The following is a 22,439-nucleotide window of genomic DNA, read 5'->3' on the forward strand; positions in this document are numbered from 1 at the left end:
CAAGCTTTGCCTCTTTGTGATACTAACACTTTCAGGTCTGGGGGAGAAAGTCCTGTATTTAGTTTGTTGGTGGCAGTGTGCTCACATGACAACACCCACAGCTCAGCCTAAACAGCTTCAGACATCTGAGCATGAAAAAAAAAGAGACATTTTCTAGGTAAATCACTCACTTTCAGGGCTGGAAGGAGCCACCGTGACCTCACTTCCTTGTTGCTTTCCTCAGTGGTGAATATAAATGTAGTATTTCAAGATGATTTTTTTCTAACCAGTGAATCTTAAAGTTGATACACTTTCATGGAAACTGCCCTTCATGGGCTGGAAACTGATTTCTCTGTGACCTCTGGCTCTGTCAGATTATTACAGGTAATATCAGCATAGAACTTCCCAAAACTGACCTTGCTATTAGGGAAGATGGGAACACATCTCCTTGGTTGCTCATGACTAGTGGGACAACCTTTGATGATCCAGGAGACTTTAAAACTATTCCATGAAATAGAAACAATTATTTATCATTGTCTTATGTGCACAGAATTTTCTTGTTTAGAGTCTGGAATATGAGTATGCTTCGGTATCCCTCTCCTGTCTGTCTCTTGGTCTTTGTCTCCTAAAGGCCCTATCTCAGTCATTTCTTCAACTGGAAAGTGACATATTCTTGGTCAGAGTTATTTTAGGTCTTCTGTTTCCTGGGTCATAAATCTAGTCACCTACTTGAAATATTCAATGTCTGCCACACCAGGGTTCAACCTCATAAATCCAGACACTATATGCCTGCCTGTCTATATTAGGTCAAAGTAATTCCCTTTTCTGGTATCATTGAATATATATTGAGGCTTTTAAGGCCTTTTGTGGACTTAAAGTTCTACACAAACTAAAAATTGCCTGATTTTTGTTCCTACTTTTTTTTTAATAATTAATTTCTTTATTTGTATATATTTTATTTATTTATTTTTAAAGATTTATTTATTTGTTTATTTATTTATTTATTTATACAAGCACTGGGCACAGTCAGAAGTGCGGGAGGGTGAGAGAATTCACCAGAGCCAGAGCGGGGAGCAGAGCAGGCAGAAGGACCGAAGTACACTGCTGAGGGGAGCAGCAGGCGGCAGGAGAGGTCTGCGCGCCATGTGGGACCCTCCTCCAGTGGCCAGGAGCAGCTGGGGATCGAACCAGCACTGCAGAATCTGTGGGCAGCTTCACAACCCAGCGCTCAACCACTGCGCTACCGGGGAGGCCCATTTATTTGTATATATTTTACATCAGGGGTAGTCCCATAAAATTCCTACCACCAATTCACCCATGCACCATCACCTCAGTCCCTTGTGCTCCTCCCCCCCTCATTTTGATCCCCCTCCCTCCCCGTACCCTACAGAGTGTCTCTGATTTATAGTTGTCTGATTATGTTCCTACATTTCAAAAAACACAGCTGGAGGTAACTACTTTTTTTCAGAATAAACTAAGTAATGCTATAGACATTCCTTGGACATCACTCATATGTGAATGTTTTGAGGTTATACACCTTAAACCACTCACACATCTCCACAAAACACGTGTATAAAAGCTGTCTGTTTCAATAATAAAGCAACCCAGGAGTTACTTGAGGTAACAAAAGATAGACATATTAAATTATTCTTAGGCAATTATCTTGCTATAGCTATTTTAAATGTTATAGAATCAAATATTTTACTAAAATGAAAAGGAAAATATATAATCTTCAAAAATAGTGGTATGAATGGCTTCTTAAAGCCTTAATATTTTCAGATATATGTGGTGAATTCTGGATTTTAATTTCATGACTGCTGATTCTGAGTCGCATATTCTTCATGTCTTGGCAAACCTAGAATGCAATGAAAACTCATTTCTTTTAAGCATTGAATCAATGGGTGAATGAGTGAACAAAATGGAAAAAATTAATCACTCATAGCCAGCAATTCTGGCACTATAGTTAGATATAATTTAAACCATAAGAGTAACTCTAATTTTTATTCCACATATTCTTTTCTCTATTTGCATTGCCATACAATATTTTTTATTTTCTCAGTCAGTTTAGCATTCACTGTCATCTATGTGAAAAAAGGAGTTAGAAATCATTTCAACCTTTAGATACACTTGGATCTTTACTACATACAATGTGAAGTTAGTTTGGATAGAAGAATGATTTAAACTATAATAATTCTCAATTTTCTTTCTTTCTTTCTTTCTTTAAAGATTTATTTATTTATACAAGCACTGGGTACAGTCAGAAGTACAGGAGGGTGAGAGAATTCACCAGAGCCAGAGTGGGGAGCAGAGCAGGCAGAAGTACCGAAGTACACTGCTGAGGGGAGCAGTGGGTGGCAGGGGAGGTCTGCGCCATGTGGGACCCTCCTCTGGTGGCCAGGGAGCAGATGGGGATCGAACTGGTGCTGCAGAGGCTGCGGGCATCTTCGCAACCCAGCGCTCAACCGCTGCACCACCGGGGAGGCCCTAATTCTCAATTTTAAACAGAGTTCTTGATATGACTAGAGAGGCAATTTCTTCTACAGTTCTTTTTTTTTCTGAAATATCTCTCATTGTTAGTTCTGGAGGTATTAATTGTGCTAATAAAAGAAGATATATTTGTGTTTTTCTATGTGTATATTCTTGTGTGTGTTTTGGAAAAGACTTGGAAGAGATAAATACATGTTATAATTTGTGATTTTAGTAGAATTCAGGATGAATTAGATGGAATAGCCACTGAATTTTAGTAACATTTATTTATCAATATTTCTTACTGATAGTGAATTAGAGAATACACCCTTTACTAAGCCAATATAACTGGAATTGCAACAACTACTTTGGGTCAAGAGTGAACTAGATGCTTTACATAATTGTAAACAGCAGCATGGCATTGAGATGTGGTGCTTTTGGTGGTTCAGAGTCACAGACTGGTAAGTGCTGAGATGAGACTTCACTCTGGCTCTGTAAGACACCCTATGTTATCATCTGTAAACACTTCCTTCTTCTAAAGGTTGGAACAATCAGAATATATCAAAGGAGATTGTCCATGTATATCAGGGTTTGAAAGTTGTTTATGAAGTATAGAGGCTTTGATAAGATTGCTGTCCTCATGAGCTTCTCCTAGGCATGACTTGGGTTGAATTCATATTCAGAAGCAGTTATATGTTCACTTTGACATGACCTCCACTAGAATAACCCAGCAATCAGCACCCAACTGGGACCTCCTGGAAAGCTGAGGAGAGGGGTAAAAGAAGAGGAAGAGGAAGGCATGAATTCCGAATTCTGCTATTTAGTTGCATTGTCATTTGCAAATCATGGAGCTCCAGTCCTTCCTCAGTGAAATGGAGATGGTATTGACTTGCTTAATTTATTTCCTGGGGTCATATTGGGTAGATCATGCGTAGGAAACCAGTTCTTGAAAGTCATAAAGGACAGTATATTGTGGTGGGGGAAGGGAAGGAAGCACAATGGTCTACGGTGGTGAAATATGGGTGAGTTGGTGGTGGGCAGAGTATGGTGGTAATACCTAAAGGGGGTACCCCAATTTTACCTTAGTTTTTAAAAAGTCTTAAAAATATAAATAAAAAACACTTTATACTTTAATGTCAAAAATTGGGGCCTCCCTCGTGGTGCAAGTGTTAAGACGCAACCTATGAAGCTGTCCGCAGTCACTGCAGCACAAGTTCGATTCCCGGCCAGCCAGGGAGCAGCCCACATGGCGCAGCAGACCTCTTCTGACTTGCCCTCTGCTCCCCTCAGCAGTGTACTTTGGTCAATCTGCCTGTTCTGTTCCCCAGTCTGTCTCTGGTGAGTCCTCTCACCACCCAAGCCTCTGGCCTTTACCCCAGCTCTTGTATGCATAAATAAATTTTCAAAAAAATTAACATCCCTGTACCAAATATTCATTAAGCAACTTACTTGTCAAATACAGATTTTTTTTCCCAAAAAAGGAACAATTTTTTTAAGAGCAATCATTTATTTATTCAGCAAATATGTATCAATTAAATATTATTTGCTTGGCATTGTTGGAAATAGACATGGCTTGGTGATACAGATAAAATTCCTGACCTACCTAATTTATCATGTTGTGAGATTTAGGCAGTGGGTGAATTTCAACATTGTGCTTTAAGGGTTGAAGTGATAGAGAACAGGGCACTAATAGAGGCACAACTTTAATCCTGTAGGAGGCTGACATGGCAGTGAATGGGAGTAGGCACTTTCAAGGCAACAGAGAAGAAAAGATGCAGAAACAAGAAAGACCTTGGGTAGAGACTTTGTGGTAAAAATGTAAGAGCGTATTTTGTGGGAATGAATTTAAAAAAAAAAAAACACAAAAAAGGAGAGATTTTCATGTGGCTCTCTAGTCAGCCAGCTAATCTGTGGGAATATGAATCAGAAGCTGAGGAAGGAAAAGAAACAAAACTCAGTCTGGATGACCAAATTTTGAAAGAAAAAAAAGAATGAGCACTGGGAAGTCCACACCACTTAAAAAGGTTTGCTTTACAGTGTTTTGCCAAATGTGGTCTCTGAAAGAGAAACTTGGCTTGTATCAAAAATGCCAGACTATTATAAACAAGGGTCTGGGGTGTGGCATGAAAGCTCTGTCTGGAATTCCATGGAGAGGGAACCCAGCCTGAGACTGGACAGGATTATACTAGAATCAGATCAAGAAATCATGATGCTTGCAGGTTCATCCTCAAAATGACTGATCTTGAAATGAAGAAGGTATATGTCCAAATACTGAGGTTCAAGTATCCTCTTGTAGCTTGAGAAATGCAATGGTGGTCCCCCCAAGACACAATAATGAATGTGATTCTTTGGTACTCTGATAAACTGAAAAAGGAAAATTCAAATTTTTATTCGAGAACGTAAAGTCTGTGCTTCTTAAGGAAAACAAATCATCTATTCTCATCTCTTTCTTAGATGAAACTATAACACTTCAGGAAAACTAAAGTAGGTTCATTGGGTCAGATGGGGTAACTTGGTTGGATTTTAGAACACTTGAATCTGCATTATGGCTTTCCTTGTACTTTTCATTCCCAGTTAACAATTGAGAGAAAGTTTTTTGTATAACAATCATTTTGTGCTCCAGCTATATGCCCAGACTGCAGTTGTATGCATCTTGGAAGCTATGAAGTGAACATTTCTGAAGAAAATAGTTGAGTCTCTACTTGGAGAGCAGAAGAGCATATGGACATGGAGAAGCTTAGCTGGAAACTCTTTCAGGAGCAGGCAAATCTTAAGATGACTCTTGCCCTCTGTTCCCTCTCTCCCTTTCCTTTTCATGTCTCTTCCATGAGGGCTGATCTATATATTCATCTTATTTGCTGCACACTTTTGAATGTGAAAAGGGGCACTGTTTCATTATTCCTGATCAACCAGGCATTAACCAGGATGTGGAGTCACCTTCAAAGACTCTGTAAGGTCTGTACTGATGCCTCAGTACTGATGGTCCCTCAGCCCTGTCCACAGCATTCATCATGCTCTGTGTCCCATCACACAGTGCATTCCTATGATCTGGTGTGTACCATATTGAAGTTTAGTTATTTGTCTCTCCTACTGAACTGTGAGCGTTTTGAGAATAAGAGTTTTATCTTAATTTTCTTTGTGCACTCTCTCTGTTCTACAGTCCTGGGGCTGGCACATAAAAGTTGTGTTTAATGAGGGCCAATACACTAATGAAAATTTGAAAAGAGGCTAGGTGAAGTTAAGGGAATCATATGAACACTAGGATAGAGCTGCCAACCATGATCATGAATAGTGTTACAAACATCAACCTTTGTGGAAGGGAGTGTTATCTTGAGGAATGCCAAGAAATAGGGAGGTCTGGAGGAAAAGCTAGTTAGTGGAGTCCATGCATTGGATAGTCCAAGACTATCCAATAGTCCAAGACTATTGTTTGGTGGCTACTCTAAGGAGTGTGTTGTATGGAGGAATGTGGTTGCTATTTTATTGCCTTTTAATGGAATAGTTTGGATGATGCCAGCTTTGCTTTTTTATTTGGAGGAATGTGTTTAGTAAACATTAAAACTTGAATGATAAAAAGAGAATACTAGCTTCTCAAAGAATTTTGATGCTTCTGCTTCCAGCTGAAACCAGGAAATTCAAAGGCAGCAAAAATGAAAACAAGGAAAACGTTAATGGAAATTTTGAACCTAGAAAAGGTTTGGTTTGAGTTTTGAAGGAAAGTCTGACTTGGTTAACTGCGCCCAAGTACTGCTGTTATGATTTGCTGGCTTTTTGTTTTTTCATTATAGTTCATTTATCTGTATTATTATATTATGTTCTAATTCTTCAGGGTGGGCCCCCAAATTTGGCAGCTTAACCAAGGCTTCTACATTTTCTGCAATGCTCACGAAGCCAAACTACCCAGAACAGGCTTGTGCTGTGACAGTGTGGGCCTCTTTGCCTCAAATCAGCAGTTGTACTTGGGAGGGGCTTGCAAAGATTTTTACAGAGTTTTCTTTGTTACTTGCATAGAATGGTAATACTTTAATTAAAGCAACATGTATACATAATTTAATAAGTGATTGCCAGAACTGATTTTCTGTAATAGAAATACTAGTCAACATTTAAAAAAAATTATCACTTAGGAAATTGTGAATTGTCTGAGCCTTGATGTCTGAACATTTTGGTCTGTAGGACCTCAGTTTCCAAGAATCTATGGAAGTTCTGACTTTAGCCTATCCAAAATAGGCAGATAAAACTCCAAGTTTTTGATGAGGGTGTGAAGTGAATGTTTGAATACTAAACCTCCTCTTCTTCATAAAAGAGTAAGGTTTCAGATTTTTTTTTTTCCCTAAGAGGAGAGCTTTCTCTTGGGGGTCTAAATCTGCATTCTGGGGTCTTGATTGAGCTCCCATATTTATGGGACCTTTTTGAATGCCCACTTATTTTATCTATACATGTTCCTTTAAGTTCTTACCCAAAGAGTTTTCCTCCATGTGATAAAGCTGCTTACTTTAAATGCTCATCACTACTCACTTTTTATGCTGAAATAATGCATATTTGAGTTTCAGTTTCCAAATAATGATCAGAGTGCCTTCCTCTTAATTAAATCAATGGTTAATTTGATGAGCCTTTCCAGGGGTCAAATGAATTAATTCTACAAAATTCTAATTCTATTGACTGCCCATTCAGTAGAATCATTTGCTTGCTAACATTTCTTTCTTAAATGAAAACTTGCATTACAACTAAAGAAAGCATTCAAATAAATTTGGAATTTACATGGCAGTTTTGATAACTGTAAGCCTTGACCCATGTTTAGGCAATCAGATAAGCCAGAAAATTGTTAGGAAAACTAACTTGATTAAATTAAGGGAAGGAGCTACATTATTAATTAGCAAGTAAGCAAAGTTTGGACAACTTGATTCTTTCCCAGTATTTCTTTAATATTTAATGCAAAGTTTAATATCTGTTTAACCTGTTTTATTTCTTCTTTCCTAGAGAGACACCTCCTCTATGGACGACCTGCCGTGCTTTATCGAACTAGATATGATATCTTATATCATACTGACTTTGAAAGCGGTTATAGTGAAATACTCCTCATGCCCCTCTGGACATCATACACTGTTTCCAAGCAGGTCATTGTGAAAATTGGGTTGTATATTCTTCATTTACTTACATTCTTTACCTTAATATAATGATGGTTTACCTTAATAGAGTTTTGTCTTAGAAAAGAGTTTAATTTTTCCTGATGAAAAGTTTTAATTTTTCCTATGTTGGACCCATTGTAAGATATTTTGAATTGGACTTCATTCCATATTCCATTAACTTCATGGTAATACATTAAATATGGAAGGTAGCATGCTAATTCTTTTTGTTTCTTTTACTCTGCTTCTTTTGTTCAATAATTACAGAAGGCACCAAGATTTGTTTGTTTAAGTAGCCTTTATTTTAAATTTGCATTTCTGTGATTTTTTCTCTTTTATTTATCTTAAATATGAATTTCTATGATTTTTTTCTCTTTTATTGCAAGAGGTAGCATTGGTTTACAACACTGTGTATGCTTCACAGGTATCAGCTCACACCTCTGCAGATGTATGTCACCACAGCACACCCACCACCAAGGCACCCATAACTCTCTCCCACCATCCTTGGGACCACTTCTGGTAGCCTCAATTTTGCAGTCAGATTTCTAGAGTTTGTTTTCAATTTGGTTTTGTCTCACCCTTTGGTTACTCTATATCCCACATATATGTCAACTGTTCGGTATTTGCCTTTCTCCTTCTGGCTTTTTTTGGCTTAGCATGATCCCCTCCATGCTAAGTAGTTTTAGGTTCACAACAAAATGAAGTGGAAAGGATAGACAGTTTCCATATGCCTACATCCCCACATAGCCTCCTCACTGTCAACATCCTATTTGTTTTGTAATAAGGATTTTGTCTTGGGATTTCAGTTTCGAAGAAGCTAAGATTGTATCAATAATTAGAAAAAGTAGTGTATGGTTGAGATACATTTTTTTTTAAACTTCTGAATACAAATGAACCCTTCCTTTGTCCCAAACATCTTCATGTTTATTGGCATGTGAACAGATTCTTGTTTATTGGCATGTTTTATATAAACAACATGTATGCACTCTTTCTTTTACTAGTTGATATGTCTATATTATTTCTCTCTTAGTGTTATTTTTGTAAGCTGTCTTCATGGAATCATAGTCACTATTTTACCAGCAGGATTTTTGCTTTGTATTTTGCTGTTTTATTTAAGATTTTGATAGAAAAGTTCTGCTGCTAAAGAAAACCAAGATTTTGAAAACTACAGACTTACTGTATTTAAAACTGAAGCTTTTTTTTAAGGAGTCAGAATCAGAATATGAACTATAGTCAAAGTTAGAGAGGTTTTGATTCTAGCTGTTCATATCAGTGACCTGGTGCAGTGTCTTTTGTTGGTCGGGCACTCTCCTGACCGTGGTGTTACTGAATGCCCCTTACTCACCCTGCAGGCTGAGGTCTCTGGAATCCCTGAACACTTGACCAATTGCGTCCGGCCTGATGTCCGTGTTTCTTCGAGTTTCAGTCAAAGCTGTTTGGCCTACAAAAATGATAAGCAGATGTCCTATGGATTCCTGTTCCCTCCTTGTAAGTTGTAGAGTATCAGGATTTAACCCTCCTGGAGAAATATTATTTTGTAGAGATTGGGGTTTGAAACTTAGTATTTAAGATTTCAGGTTTTCTTAAGATAGGTGCCCAAGACTTTGAAGAAATGAAGTTCCAAGGGATCCTCCCAAAGTAGTCCAGAAAAGAGACCAGTTCCCACCAATCCTGTTCCCAGGGGAATTCTAAAATGCAAAGGTGTATTCTGAATATCCTGTCATATTGTTAAATGAGAATCTGAAAGTGAGACAGTAAATCTTTAAGACATTAATCATTTAAATAATACTCTAGAGGTGATCTCAAGAATACAAGAAGCCTTTTAATGATCTATCATAACCTTGGTGACATTTTTTAAAGTCCAAATATGCTGGACTTTTGCATAATAAAGGAATTCTTTTGCATAATATTGAGTAGTCTCAGCACTGGATAGGAAGTAAGAGCATTGTAAACATTTTTTGAAGGAATGCTATGAGAAGAGATTGAATGGGAGGTACAGGAGGACATGATAAATAGGGGAGAATACAAGTGTAGATTCATTCACTTTGTGCTGTTTAGACTATTTTAGAAGGTTGCTTTTTGATTGATGTGGGGTTTTGTAAGTAATAGATACCATGTGTTTTCCTGTTGTTTAGATCTGAGCTCTTCACCAGAAGCTAAATATGATGCATTCCTCGTCACCAATATGGTTCCAATGTATCCTGCCTTTAAACGTAAGTCCAGTATCTACCTAGTAAATTATTGTTTATGAAAAGAAATGTTCCTCCATTTACCACTTGGACTTTTCTGTCTGTATATTAACTTGTACACTAATACCTTTTTATGTAGTTAGCCCTTATAATTTTTGCAGACTTCTATATAATTTCTCTACCATTAATCCTAAATATGAATCTGTGAGAGAGGTCAGCAGGTTGTTTATGCCTTGTTTATAATTAAGAAATTGAAGTCACAAGAAATGACCCAGTTCTTGAGTAGTAAAAAGTAAACTAAATCATATTTGTATTTCCCTTCTAATCTTATGTTCTTTCTATTTCACTGTTTATTATTTTGGTAGTTAATAAGGGTCTTCTTTTATTTTGGAGGCCACTTGACATTTAACAACATATACATGTATATCCATATATGCATACATATATATGCTATTAAGGTAAAAATCACCAGCACCTCTCTCTTTTAGAGTGATAGTGATGATGGTGTATTCTAAATGTTGACATTGAAGTCCAGCAACAATCTTTCTCCTAAATCATCAGAGTATTAACATTTCGATAGTTTTAAGACTGTGCAAATTATTTTAGTTTCATTGAATACTCATAATTTCTTTGCACATGACATAAATATTTGTGGATGATAGTGAGGCTGTGAATGGGATAGGCACAATAAATCCTGACTCAAAAACTGAGTTCTGGTTTTTGGAGATGATCAGTAGCTGTGTGATCATAGAAATACACTTTACCCTCTCATTTGTAAAAAATATGAGATTTGGTGGCACATGGATCTATGACTTAATTTGTAGTAACAATCTTCTATTTGTGTAACAGAGATTTCATTCATTTATCTATCTGTCCATCTGTCCATCCATCCATCCATCCATCCATCAATCCCTGCATGCATTCAAAGATAGAGAAAGCATTACAGTAGTTTTTACCTCCCTTTAGTTCATTGAGGCAGACAGATCTACAGCCTCATAGGAAAGATAGGAGAAAGAAGCACCTCTATCCATTTCCATCTGGCAATGGAGCACTGGGCTGTGTTACAGACTCTTGGGGCTGAAATAAAACCTCAAAATAGGAACACATGATTCTGGAATGTCATCACCATGCCCAATCTCCTCAACTAGATCTTGGTGAAAAGGTCAACATGGTTTAGAGAAAAAAAATGTTTGATGTTTTAGTTAACAAATGAAAGTTTGTTCAAAGGTAGAAGTCACTGTTCATGAATGAAAAATTAGTCTGCTTTCAACTATGTATGCTTTCTGCTTTGTCCTCAGACCCTACTGAGAAATGTTTCCAAAACCCACATAGATATATTTGTTATAATATGACATGAGCGACAAACTTCATTTAATTACACAAACAAGGTCTTCCTGGATTTCTTTAGTCTTTATTGATGCCTTTTTGAGTGGCGGTAAGGAAACACACAGTGCCGGCCTGAGGCTGGCATGACAAGAGACTTTTCACAGAAGGCTCGCTGTTCTTCCCTAGAGGAAGGGTTTTTCACTTGCCACATTTCTGCGGGTTTGGCTTTCTGACTGTTCTCATTGTTATTTCTTTCCCTCTCTGCCTCTCCATTTTTTTAAGCTTATGTTAACATTTGAACTTGTCTCCCACTGTCCTCTTTTCATTATTGTAGATAATTTCCTCTGGTTTTGGCTGTGGTGTGTTACTCTGTCTTCATTCACAGTTGAGTATCAGGATGTATAATGAGCAGTTGAAGAACTAGGAGAAAAATAACCAAATGCTTTTTTTTGCCATTTCTGAAAGCTTTTATTTGTAATTATTCAGAAAACATGACTTTAAATTTGATTTTTATTATTACAGTAACAATCTCAATCATCCATTTTCCTTGAATGTGGAGTCATGGCCCAAAAGTGATTTTGGAAAATAAGACAAAAAATTCAATACCAAACATAATATTTTATTGGCGCAATCAAAGAGGAAACCTAAAATGATTTGTTTATTTTTTTAATCATAGCATTGTAGCTGCAAGCAGTAGCTAATATGGAAAGCTGTCATACAACTAGTCATATTTTAAATCCATATTTAGCCAAATACTTTTTAATAAGGAGATATAAGAAGGGATAACAGCCTCAATATCACAGTCCTCTTGCATAATAGAGCAATAATAAGCTGAATCTAGTACTTTAGAACCAAGTGTCTACCTTTTTTACCCTCTTTCCTCAGTTCCCTTTTTGCCTTTCTCTTTTTCCTTTCTACAGCTCTCATGCCCCTCTGATTGGTTATCATTACATTGGAGCTAAGGTAGACAAAGAATCATTTTCCAGAGGGTGACTGTAAAACTGAAATGAATAATGGAGGAGAACCAGGCATGTACATATCAAACTATGAGTTTTCCAGGCAAAAGGCAGATCAAATACAAAAGTTTGTGAGAAACAAGTTTAGCAAATTGGGTGATGGAACAGGAAGAAAGTCACATACCTGAGGCAGAGAGGGTTAGGAAATCATAGTGGTTAGCAGGAGCCATGGTGGAGAGTTGGGATTTTATTAGCTGGAGTGTTAGAAACAGGTATTGGAGAGTGTGAGATACAACCTGATTTATGGTGTGAGATGATCCATCTGGCTACTGTGCAGAGAATGGGCAGGGAGAATGAGAGTCCCTGATCTGGAACCCAGGAACCAGTGCTTTGTGGTGCTTCACTGCAGAGAGAACAGTAACTTAGACCATGGAGGACACAGTAAAATGGGTGAGAAGTGGTCACACTTGAATGGCCGGGATGTTTTCAGGGTGTTCTGAAAGGCCTTGTCCACTGTGCTTGAAGTAAGTCGAGAAGTCAGGGATGATTGCATGGATTTTGACCTGAATAACTGGGTGAGTGTGAGCTCACAATGATGGAGATGTCAAGAGCTGGAATTGCCTGGGGATCTGAGCAGCCTGGCCTGAGAGCACAGGTCCTCGCCCAGGAAAGGGACAAGTTTCCAAAAAAAGACAGATCTCATGGGCCAACTATGGATGTAGGATGTGCAGCAAGGGAGGAATTGGAGTGGTTGGAGTGGAGGAGGGAGATGTGGGGGAGAAGAGTGGTGGTATATGGTGGAATATTGGTGGGAGGACCACACCCTGGAAGGGAACAATAACTATACAAAGATGACCAATGATGTAAGAAATTTAAAAACTAAAAATAAATAAATAAATAAATAAAAAGCAAAAATAGATACATTAATTAACTAATAAATAATTTGTTCTCTGGGAGAAAAAGAGTTGGAGCTGGAATGGGAAGGGAATTCAAGAATTCTGTTTAGATAGTTTTTTTTCTTGACATGATTATTAGGTAGGTATTCAAGTGGACCATGAAATGGGTGGTTGGGTAATGTGTCCTGAGAGTTCTGTGGAAAGATCAGGTCTATGAGGTAAATGAGGGAACTAGCATACCTGAGACCTTGAGGTAAGAGAAAGTACATTATGGCCTTTTTTCAATTTCTCACAAACACTGTAACGTTTCTTTTGCACATATTGTTCCTTCTGCATAGAATGTTCTATCTCTACCTTGCTGCCTAGGTAGCATTCACTTATCCTTCAACCTCAGCTCAGGAACCACTTCATCTGTGAATCCTTAAACTCCCCTCCCAAAGGGCCCATAGCTTTGTCTTTGTGGTTTATAAATGACATACACACAGCTAAGTCTTTAAGATGGATTTTCCTCATGAATCACAACTGCTCTTACTGTCTCTTGGCTTGTAAAATGCATCTAAGGGAGAATTCTACTAAAGCAAGTTTTGTTCATGAAGATCTGATTTTGTCTTTACACAGGAGTCTGGAATTATTTCCAGAGGGTACTGGTGAAGAAATATGCTTCAGAAAGAAATGGAGTTAATGTGATAAGCGGACCAATTTTTGACTATGACTATGATGGCTTACATGATACGCAGGACAAAATCAAACAGTAAGCTGTTCCTTTCCACTTAATGTATACTTTTAAATTCCAGGATCTCTTTGAAGGCTGTGTTTAAATATTCATGTACCATAGGAGAGTTGATATCCCTTTTTTCTTTTACTCTTTGGATTTCCTTGTGAAATCTTCAGTGCCTGGCACCTTTGATTAGACATGGTACTGGTGACTGGAATGGAATTGAGTTTTGTGATAAATAAATTCACTTTTCCATTCCATGGAAGGAAATATATTAAAAAATTCAAGCAACTTTTTGCTCACTTATTCTTGAACCACTCAGTGGTAAGGTAATTTTCACTTATCTCTACTATTTGGTAGCCCTTTTGGAATCCCTTAGCTTTTCTGAGTCAGTACATCTCAGCAGAAATTTACATATAGTCTTTGATCAAATCTATTGATAGTTTCTATCTCTCTTCATGGTGCTGTATGGGATATGAAAGGATAAGGCATTCTCTGTTCATTAGAACTTAACAGTCTGTTGGAGAAGGCAAGAGGTATAAATACAACATATTCGTAATTTCATATATGCAAGATACATTCAGAGAGCAATATAAGAGAGGGTTTCATTGTAATTCACAGATAATTAGAAAAGCAAGTGCTAATTTTGTTACATAGATACTGATAAAATAGAAGTTATCTTGCTACCTTTCAATTGCATCTTATTTGTATATTATTTTATTGCTTATCATTGTAGTTTGCAGCGCAAATTACATTATCAGTTGAATTATAATTTCAATGTTTTGAAAATGATTAAAATTGAGATATTCATTTAAAAAATAAAATTGAGATAATAGAAAATTAGAGAATTGTGAATTTTTATACATTGTTCTACTGGAAAAGATAATTTCTGCCTGTAGTCTCCTTACTAGCGCTCTGTTCTTAGTATTTCCTTTAGTAAATGAATTCTTTGTGCCAAGTTTAAGATCTCATTGTGGCTTGAGAGGATGATTATCCCCCTGGCTCCAGTGTCTCTGATCCATTTTATAGAGCACTGTGAAAGTTACCCTCCTGAAACATGGATCTCTTAATGACACTCTAGTATAGGAGCCTTCAGTGGAGCATAACTGTCCAAATAATAATGCCTGGTCTACAGCTTGCCACTCAGGACCCTTCATAATTTAGCCTTTAATGACCCATCCAGCATTTCACTTATACTACTATGGTCTGTGTATCACGTCTAACCTCCATGTCCTGTTTTGAGATATTTTATTTGCCTGGAATATCTTTTTCACTCTATCAGATTGAGATAAAGAGGGAATTCCAGACATCAAAAACTTCCAAGTTCAGACAGAGAAAGAAAAACACCATTTGCCTTCCTGATCTGAATAAAGCAAAAATGAACTTTTAGTCTATAAGGCCAAATTAGTGATTACAAGGGAAGGGGCAGATGCGATGAACAAGTTGGGTCAAAGTGTTCAATTGTGTGGTGACGGACAATAGTGGACTTTAAGTGGTGAACTGAAGGTAGTGCAGACCCCTGTTTCTATCACAATGCACACCTGAAACATATAATGTTAAGATGCAATGTTATTTTAATAAAAGGTGATAAAAGATAAAATGTTAAGAAACAGGGAGCAGGGGACCTCCCTGTTAGTTGCAATATCTGCAGCCACTGCAGTACGAGTTCGATATCTGCAGCCACTGCAGTACGAGTTCCCTGGTCGGCCAGGGAGCTGACCCACATGGTGCGACAGACCTCTCCTGACTTGCCTGCTGCTCCCCTCAGCAGTGTATTTCAGTCAATCTGCCTGTTCTGTTCCCCACTCTGTCTCTGGTGAATCCTCTCACCCCTGCACCTCTGGCTTGTACCCCAGTTCTTGTATGCATAAATAAGTCAATCTTTAAAAAAAGAAGAAAAAAGAAAAAAAAGAAATATGGAGCAGACTAGTGCTAAGAACTGAAAAATGGCTCAGTGAAGTGGGGTTCATTTTGGGACATAGGTGATATTCATCAGTCATCATTTATTTATGTATTTTTAAAGATTTATTTTATATAAGAACTGGGGCAAAGGACAGAGGTGTGGAGGGTGACATGATTCACCAGAGACAAAATGGAGAGCAGAACGGGCAGATTGACTGAAATACACTGCTGAGGGGAGCAGTGGGAAAAACAGGAGAGGTCTGCCGTGCGATGTGGATATCTCTCTGGCTGGCCGGGAATCAAACCTATGCTGCAGAGGCTACGGACAGTGTCACAGCACTGCGCTCAACCTGCTGCGCCACCGGGGATGCCCTCATTAGTCATCATTTAAAAAGGAAAGCTTCACAGGGGACTGAAGTGATGGTGCACAGGTGCACTGGTGAAGGAAACTCTATGGGGACTATACCTGAGGGGGTGGGGGGAAGCAAATATTGTTTAAAAATGAACAATGATGTAAAAAACAAAAAAAATAGAAAAAGTAAATTTAAAAAAATAATAAAATAAAATAAAAAGGAAAGCTTCTATGTCAGCAGTGCTTCTGTGTTACCTTTCTGTTCCAGGTACGTGGAAGGCAGTTCCATTCCTGTTCCCACTCACTACTACAGCATCATCACCAGCTGCCTGGACTTCACCCAGCCTGCTGACAAGTGTGACGGGCCCCTCTCTGTCTTCTCATTCATCCTTCCTCACCGGCCTGACAACGAGGAGAGCTGCAATGTGAGTTTACAGTCCTTCAGGACTTGCTTACATAATCCATTTTCATGCCTTAATTTATACGCCCACTGTTGAACTAGAACATACTTTTAAAATATTTTAACTACACAGCCAAGTGGGAAGAGAAAAGGACCCAAACAAACCTTTGCTTAACCCTTGGAGACCTTGTGTTCTACTGTCTTTTTACTTTTCAGTGTAAGGGTGGCTGTCATTGCACGGAATTTCACTGTGGTGTATGATTTTGACAAGTGGTAAAGTGCCCAAATATTTTGAGATTTGCAGATTATTATATATTTCCTTAAAAGAAAGAGAAGAGCCTCCTTGGTGGCACAGGGGCCAAAGACACCACCATCAAGTTATTGACAACCACTGCAGCATGAGTTCAATCCCTGGCCAGGGAGCAGACCCACATGACACAGCAGACCGCTTCTGTCTCACCTGCTGCTCCCCTCAGCAGTGTATTTCAGTAGATCTGCCTGTTCTGCTCCCCACTCTGTCTCTGGTGAATCCAGTCACCCCCCATACCTCTGGCCTGTAGCCCAGTTCTTATATACATAAATAAATAAATCTTTAAAAAATAAAGAAAGAGAGAAGTAGCTGACTTTTGATAATTGTTGAAACTAGGTCAGAATTCATAGGGGTACATAATATTTTTTTCTCTCCTTTTGTGGATGTTTGAAATTTTCCATCATAAGACCTTTTTTAAAGATACACACATACAGGTACATACCTTACAAATCAGATATTCATTTGGTCTCAATTTGAGGACAGATACACAGCTCACCCCATTCTCAAATAACATGGATAACTCCAGATTCACTGATTCCAGCGCGACACGGTGAAGCCCTCAGGCAGGCAGCTGCATGCCCCTGGCTCTGTACTCATCTGTAGTCAGGGCCAAATTGTATAACATTTCCATGTCTTTTCCATGTCTTCCCCCTGTGCTCCAAGATTGATTGTTAGAAGGAATGGTCTCTAAGCTTTCATTTCACAGACTAGAATGAACAGGCATAAAATTTGTAGAAGAGGACTTTAGTCAGCAAGCATTACTCAGATTTCTTTCTTTTTTTTAAAGATCTATTTATTTATGCATATAAGAGCTGGGGTACAGGCCAGAGGTGCAGGGGATGAGAGGATTCACCAGAGACAGAGTAGGGAACAGAATAGGCAGATCGACTAAAATACACTGCTGAGGGGAGCAGCAGGCAAGACAGGAGAGGTCTGCTGCACCATGTGGGTCACCTCCCTGCCTGGGGATAGAACTCATGCTGCAGTGGCTGCAGATAGCTTCATAGTACTTCATCTTAACCCCTTATGTCACCAGGGAGGCCCCATTACTCAGATTTCTAAATTGCATAGTACTATGAGAAAAGCAATAGTGTGCTAGACGTAGTCACTACCTAGGCTGCCTACATCAGGAAAAGCTAGTAAAACAGATACAGAAATCACTGCACAGAAAGGCGAAGAGTGGTGAGAATAGCTTTGACAGAGCTGATCAGCTTCACCAGCAAGGTGGCTTTGGGGCTGTGGCTTCAATTATAGATGATGATTGTATCTATGATATCCAAAGCAAAATAAAAGACAGAAAAGAAATATGAAATATGACCAAGAATGCTCATTAAGTTTAGCCAGAATATTGAAAAGTTGGGTACTAGTGGAAGATGAGGTTTCTAAAGTTACCTGGAATCAAATTCAAAATAAAAGTAGTCAGTCATGGCAACAGCAGGAGTGGTTGGTGCCACTTACTGACTCCACGTTACCATCCCAGTAGTTGGCAGCTCCTCTGAGTTCATTATTAGTAATCACCTGGTCACCCTATGAGGCAGTTTATATATGTCCCCCTCCCCTTTCATTAACTAATGAGAAACCTAGAGCTAATAACAGATAATAATCAGGGACCTCCCTGGTGGCCCAAGGGGTTAAGACGTAACCTTTGAAGCTATCCCGCAGCCACTACCGCACGAGTTTGATCTCTGGCCAGGGAGCAACCCACATGGTGCATAAATAAATAAATATTTTTTTAAATGGATAATAACCAAATAAAGCTGGTTACCTGGTAAAGTCAGGTAGGAGAACAGAACTTTAGGCTCAAGACCTCTGACTCCAAGTCTTTCAAGTTTACCAGATTTCCATAGTGGAACCCTGGGACCTCTGGAGTGTTTGCCACTGCACAGACATCATGTTTGAGCATGTGAGCAGCATTTTAAGCTCTGCTTTGAGGAGATAAATTTGAATTGGAAGCTATTGGCCCTGGGCTCAAAGGGCTTTGGCAAGTTTTATGACTTAGGAAATAACTTGAACTGGAGTTGTGGTCTTGGACATTTTAGAAGATGAGCAAAAAGCAGTAATATTCTACTGGAACAATCAAGAAGATCTTATAAATAATTGGCTAGGAGGTGGAGAAGCAAGGGACCTACAAGTGAGAGGTGAGAGTCTTCAGCTCCTGGCTTGACGACCCTCTTGATTGTGCATTAGCACAAGAGTAACCATGGTGTCCCCGGTGGAGGGCAGGAGATGGGGGTTCATGCCAATTAAGACTTGACACACTTCCTTTGAAGTAGTTTTACTACAAACTCATTCTGGGGGGGGTAAAAGATTTTATTAAAAAACTAAATATATATTATTATGGAGTGAAATTCAAAAGAACATTTCAGACTTATGGTAGATCATTTAAGGTATATACTGATTCCTGGGAAATGTATGATCCAGTTTTTCTGTCATTCGGGGTATTTGGTGATGGGAGAGTTTGAAAAATGTTCTAAACTTATTTCAAAGGTAGTTTTTTAGTCACCCCGAACTTACATCTGGCAAATACTGCCAAACATGTCCTCGCTGTTCTTCTTTTCCTTCCTGGTTCCTGGATCTTTATAGAGTTTAGAGGCATTTTTTATCCAGGTCATGGTTAACATGCTCTCTTTTAAGAATCTTCTGCCCACACAAAACCCTGTACCCACTGTGAAATTCACCTTAAAGTTTTTGGGGCTTGAATTCACAAATGACTTGAGAAAAAGTCCGGGAAGAAAATAAATGTGCATAGCAAGAAAAATAAGAAGCAAGTTCATGGATGTGCTTTTGTGTGCATCATTTTTTAATTTATTTTTCATGTTTTTCCTTTTCTTCTTTCCTTGGTACACATGAGCTTTTATTTGAATGTTACTAGTTTTGTATTTCATACCAGAGTCTCTCTTTGAAAATACTTCTATCAATTTTTTGCTAACATCAGGCAGAAGATATTTTCTTAAAGATTGGAGACTAGATTTTAGCATGTGAGAACCAGAGACAATGCCTCCTCAAATGAAATTGGAAAATCACTTCCTAAGGAAAGAGAGAGCCAAAAACAATTTTCTCCTGAATTCTTATAATCATAGCAGATCATTATTTACATTAGGAAAAAGCTTTTCACTCCTTGTCCACACATTCAAATGACTGCATTTATGAAAAAATTAGACTTACTGACCATTGAAAAATCAAATAAATGAGTTGAATATGAAAGTTCTCCCCAAAATAATACAGTTTCATGCTTACTCTGCTTACTCTGAGGGGGTCCTGACCATTTGGAGACCTCCTACTTCGTTAATTACATAGTCACTCTGCGGATTGGTCAGTGGGTAGGGTTATATTTAGGTCTGTCCTTTCCTCTGAATTGCAGAGATCTGGTTAGCTGGGTTAGGAGGGTGGGGCATGGAGGGTTAAAATCCTTGCTTCCCCAGCTTGCAAAGCAATTTCTTCCCATTTCTTCACTTTGTCTGGGATGGCCAGGCCTGAGTTTCCTGACCCCACCCCTTCATGGTACATATTTAGCACTGGCGCAAACTGCTGGAGCTCCCTATCCAGGTCTGTGTGGGTTAGAGCTTTCCGAGAAAACCCAGTGCAGGTCCTGGGGTTTGGTGGCTAGTTCTCTGAGACCACTAGTGGTAAAAGAATGGGTCAAGGGTATGTGTGGATATTCTCAGCCCTGGAACATACAGTCACCCTTCAACTTGCAAAAGGACTCCTGGGAACCTTTGCAATTCCAGGAGCACTTGGGATGAATTATTTGCAAAAGTTGTCCTACCGCATGTCTACTGATGCAGGTAGGCATTTCCCCATAATCCTCAGCACGCACAGAGCTCATTCTAACTCCCATCCTCTCAACAGTGAAGGAAGACATTTTCAGATGTAAAAGATTTCTTCACTTGAGTTGCATTTCAGTTTTCACTTACACATGAGATAAATAAATTGTTTGCTTGGGATATCTGAATGTCTTTCATCTGGAATTTGTGCCAGTGAGGAAATTCTTGGCATGGACCTGAGACGGGGCAAGATTTCCTTCCTTTTGTCCATGATCTGGTTTTCTTGCTTCTTGACCCCTTTTCCTTCATGTCCTTCCTCCCTCCCAGCTTGCTGCTGAAGTAAGCAGCATTATTCTTGAGAAGCAATGAAGAAACAGGTCTAGAGAAGTCAAGTTGCTTGGCCAACAGTGCATAGCCAGGAAGTAGAGGCATCTCAATAGCATCTGAGGCTTGTAGGGCTCCAAGTGCCAGGTGTATCATCTGAGCTGCTTCCAGGGAAACTCATTGCCAATACATTGCAACCTGGTCTCCGATATCCTTGATGTCTTCTGAAAGACTAGGAATGCACACATAGGTCTGTGCAGTGAGCTCCAGCTCTCTACCTTCCTTGAGGCAGCAGAGCATTCCCAATGTGCCCTGTGCTCCGAATTGCCATTTGTCAGCAGGGGGGAATAGAAACAAATTACTAAATTCCCCAGGACCTTTGGTTTTTCCTAATTTTGATTTATATTCTGAGAGTCAATTGAGTCAAATGTCCCTTCCCACCATGGCTCAGTTATTTGGTACAGCTAATTACTGCTGAAAATGTTTACAGCCAAGGCCAGGTATTTGTGGCACATTACCGACAGGAATGTGGTGGGGGTAGGGAAGCCAGGAAGGAATAACACCCATTAGCTGTGGACACAGGAGGACGTAGGTGTCATTTGTGGACTTGGAGCAAACTAACCATTTGGAGGACCTGCTCTGGAAAGTCGTAACTCTGATTGTATTCTGTTTCCATTGCAGAGCTCAGAGGATGAATCGAAATGGGTAGAAGAACTCATAAAGATGCACACAGCTCGGGTGCGGGACATTGAACATCTCACCAGTCTGGATTTCTTCCGAAAGACCAGCCGCAGCTATTCAGAAATTCTGACACTAAAGACATACCTGCATACATATGAGAGCGAGATTTAAATTTCCGATCATCTGCAGTGCAGTCTTATCAACTGGTGTATATTTTTATATTGTTTTTGTATTTATTAATTTGAAACCAGAACATTAAAAAAAGTTAGTATTTTAATCCTGTACCAAATCTGACATATTACGCCTGAATGACTCCACTGTTTTTCTCTAATGCTTGATTTAGGTAGTCTTGTGTTCTGAATAGAGCTTGTAATAAACACTGCAGCTTGCATTTGTAGTGGAAGCTTTTAAAGGGTGCTGCAATTTCAATATTTGCATTGAGGAAATACTAATTTTCCAGTGCACAGTTGTCATACTTAGTCCTGTACTGTATTGATATACTGATTTTGTAAAGTTGCATTCACTTACTGTTAATTATGAAAGACATATTTAAGCCTTATAAACCAATCTTAAATATAATAAATCACACATTCAGTTTTCTTCTGGTTTTATTTCACTTATAAATTAGAATGTCTGCTTCTAGTGCAGTCATATATGAAAGATATATTTCCAGGTCCCCTTTCTCGCTGAATGGAACTCACCTAGCCAAAGGGGCATCTGTGATGTTCAACTCCAGTGGCTTGGATGACATGGCTCAGGTGTAGATCCAGGGGAAAGTAGATGGGCAGAGGGACAAGGAAACAAACAGAACTCCTTAATACCCTCTATTACCTAGGCCTTTTCAAAATATTTTGATGTTTAGAAGAATAAGTTCTTTTCACCAAGTTAGTTCAAACCTCTACGTATTAGAGTCAACCCAGAGAGCAGTAAGCATGTCTTCTGTGTAAGATGTCAAACCAAGGAGGATAGAAAAAGGAATAAGGCACTGTGATGGGGATATAGACATAAAATTGTTAGTAATCAATCAAAACAGAGAATAATAAATGTCATATGGAA

At 38.8% G+C, this 22,439-nt stretch overlaps 1 protein-coding gene across 1 annotated transcript in view; it reads left to right on the forward strand.

Moving 5' to 3' along the window:
* ENPP2 (ectonucleotide pyrophosphatase/phosphodiesterase 2) overlaps window positions 1-21,554 on the forward strand; it is a gene marked incomplete at both ends in the record, with an annotated part of 105,654 nt that extends 84,100 nt beyond the window's left edge. Inside the window, 7 exon segments of the mRNA XM_084230315.1 lie at window positions 6,066-6,140; window positions 7,423-7,559; window positions 8,921-9,056; window positions 9,704-9,781; window positions 13,554-13,686; window positions 16,173-16,329; window positions 21,384-21,554. Coding sequence (XP_084086441.1) covers window positions 6,066-6,140; window positions 7,423-7,559; window positions 8,921-9,056; window positions 9,704-9,781; window positions 13,554-13,686; window positions 16,173-16,329; window positions 21,384-21,554 — 887 coding nt within the window.
* Window positions 21,555-22,439: the final 885 nt, after the last annotated feature.

This window comes from Talpa europaea (genome assembly GCF_964194135.1).
Source record: "Talpa europaea genome assembly, chromosome: 3".
Lineage (NCBI taxonomy): Eukaryota > Metazoa > Chordata > Mammalia > Eulipotyphla > Talpidae > Talpa > Talpa europaea.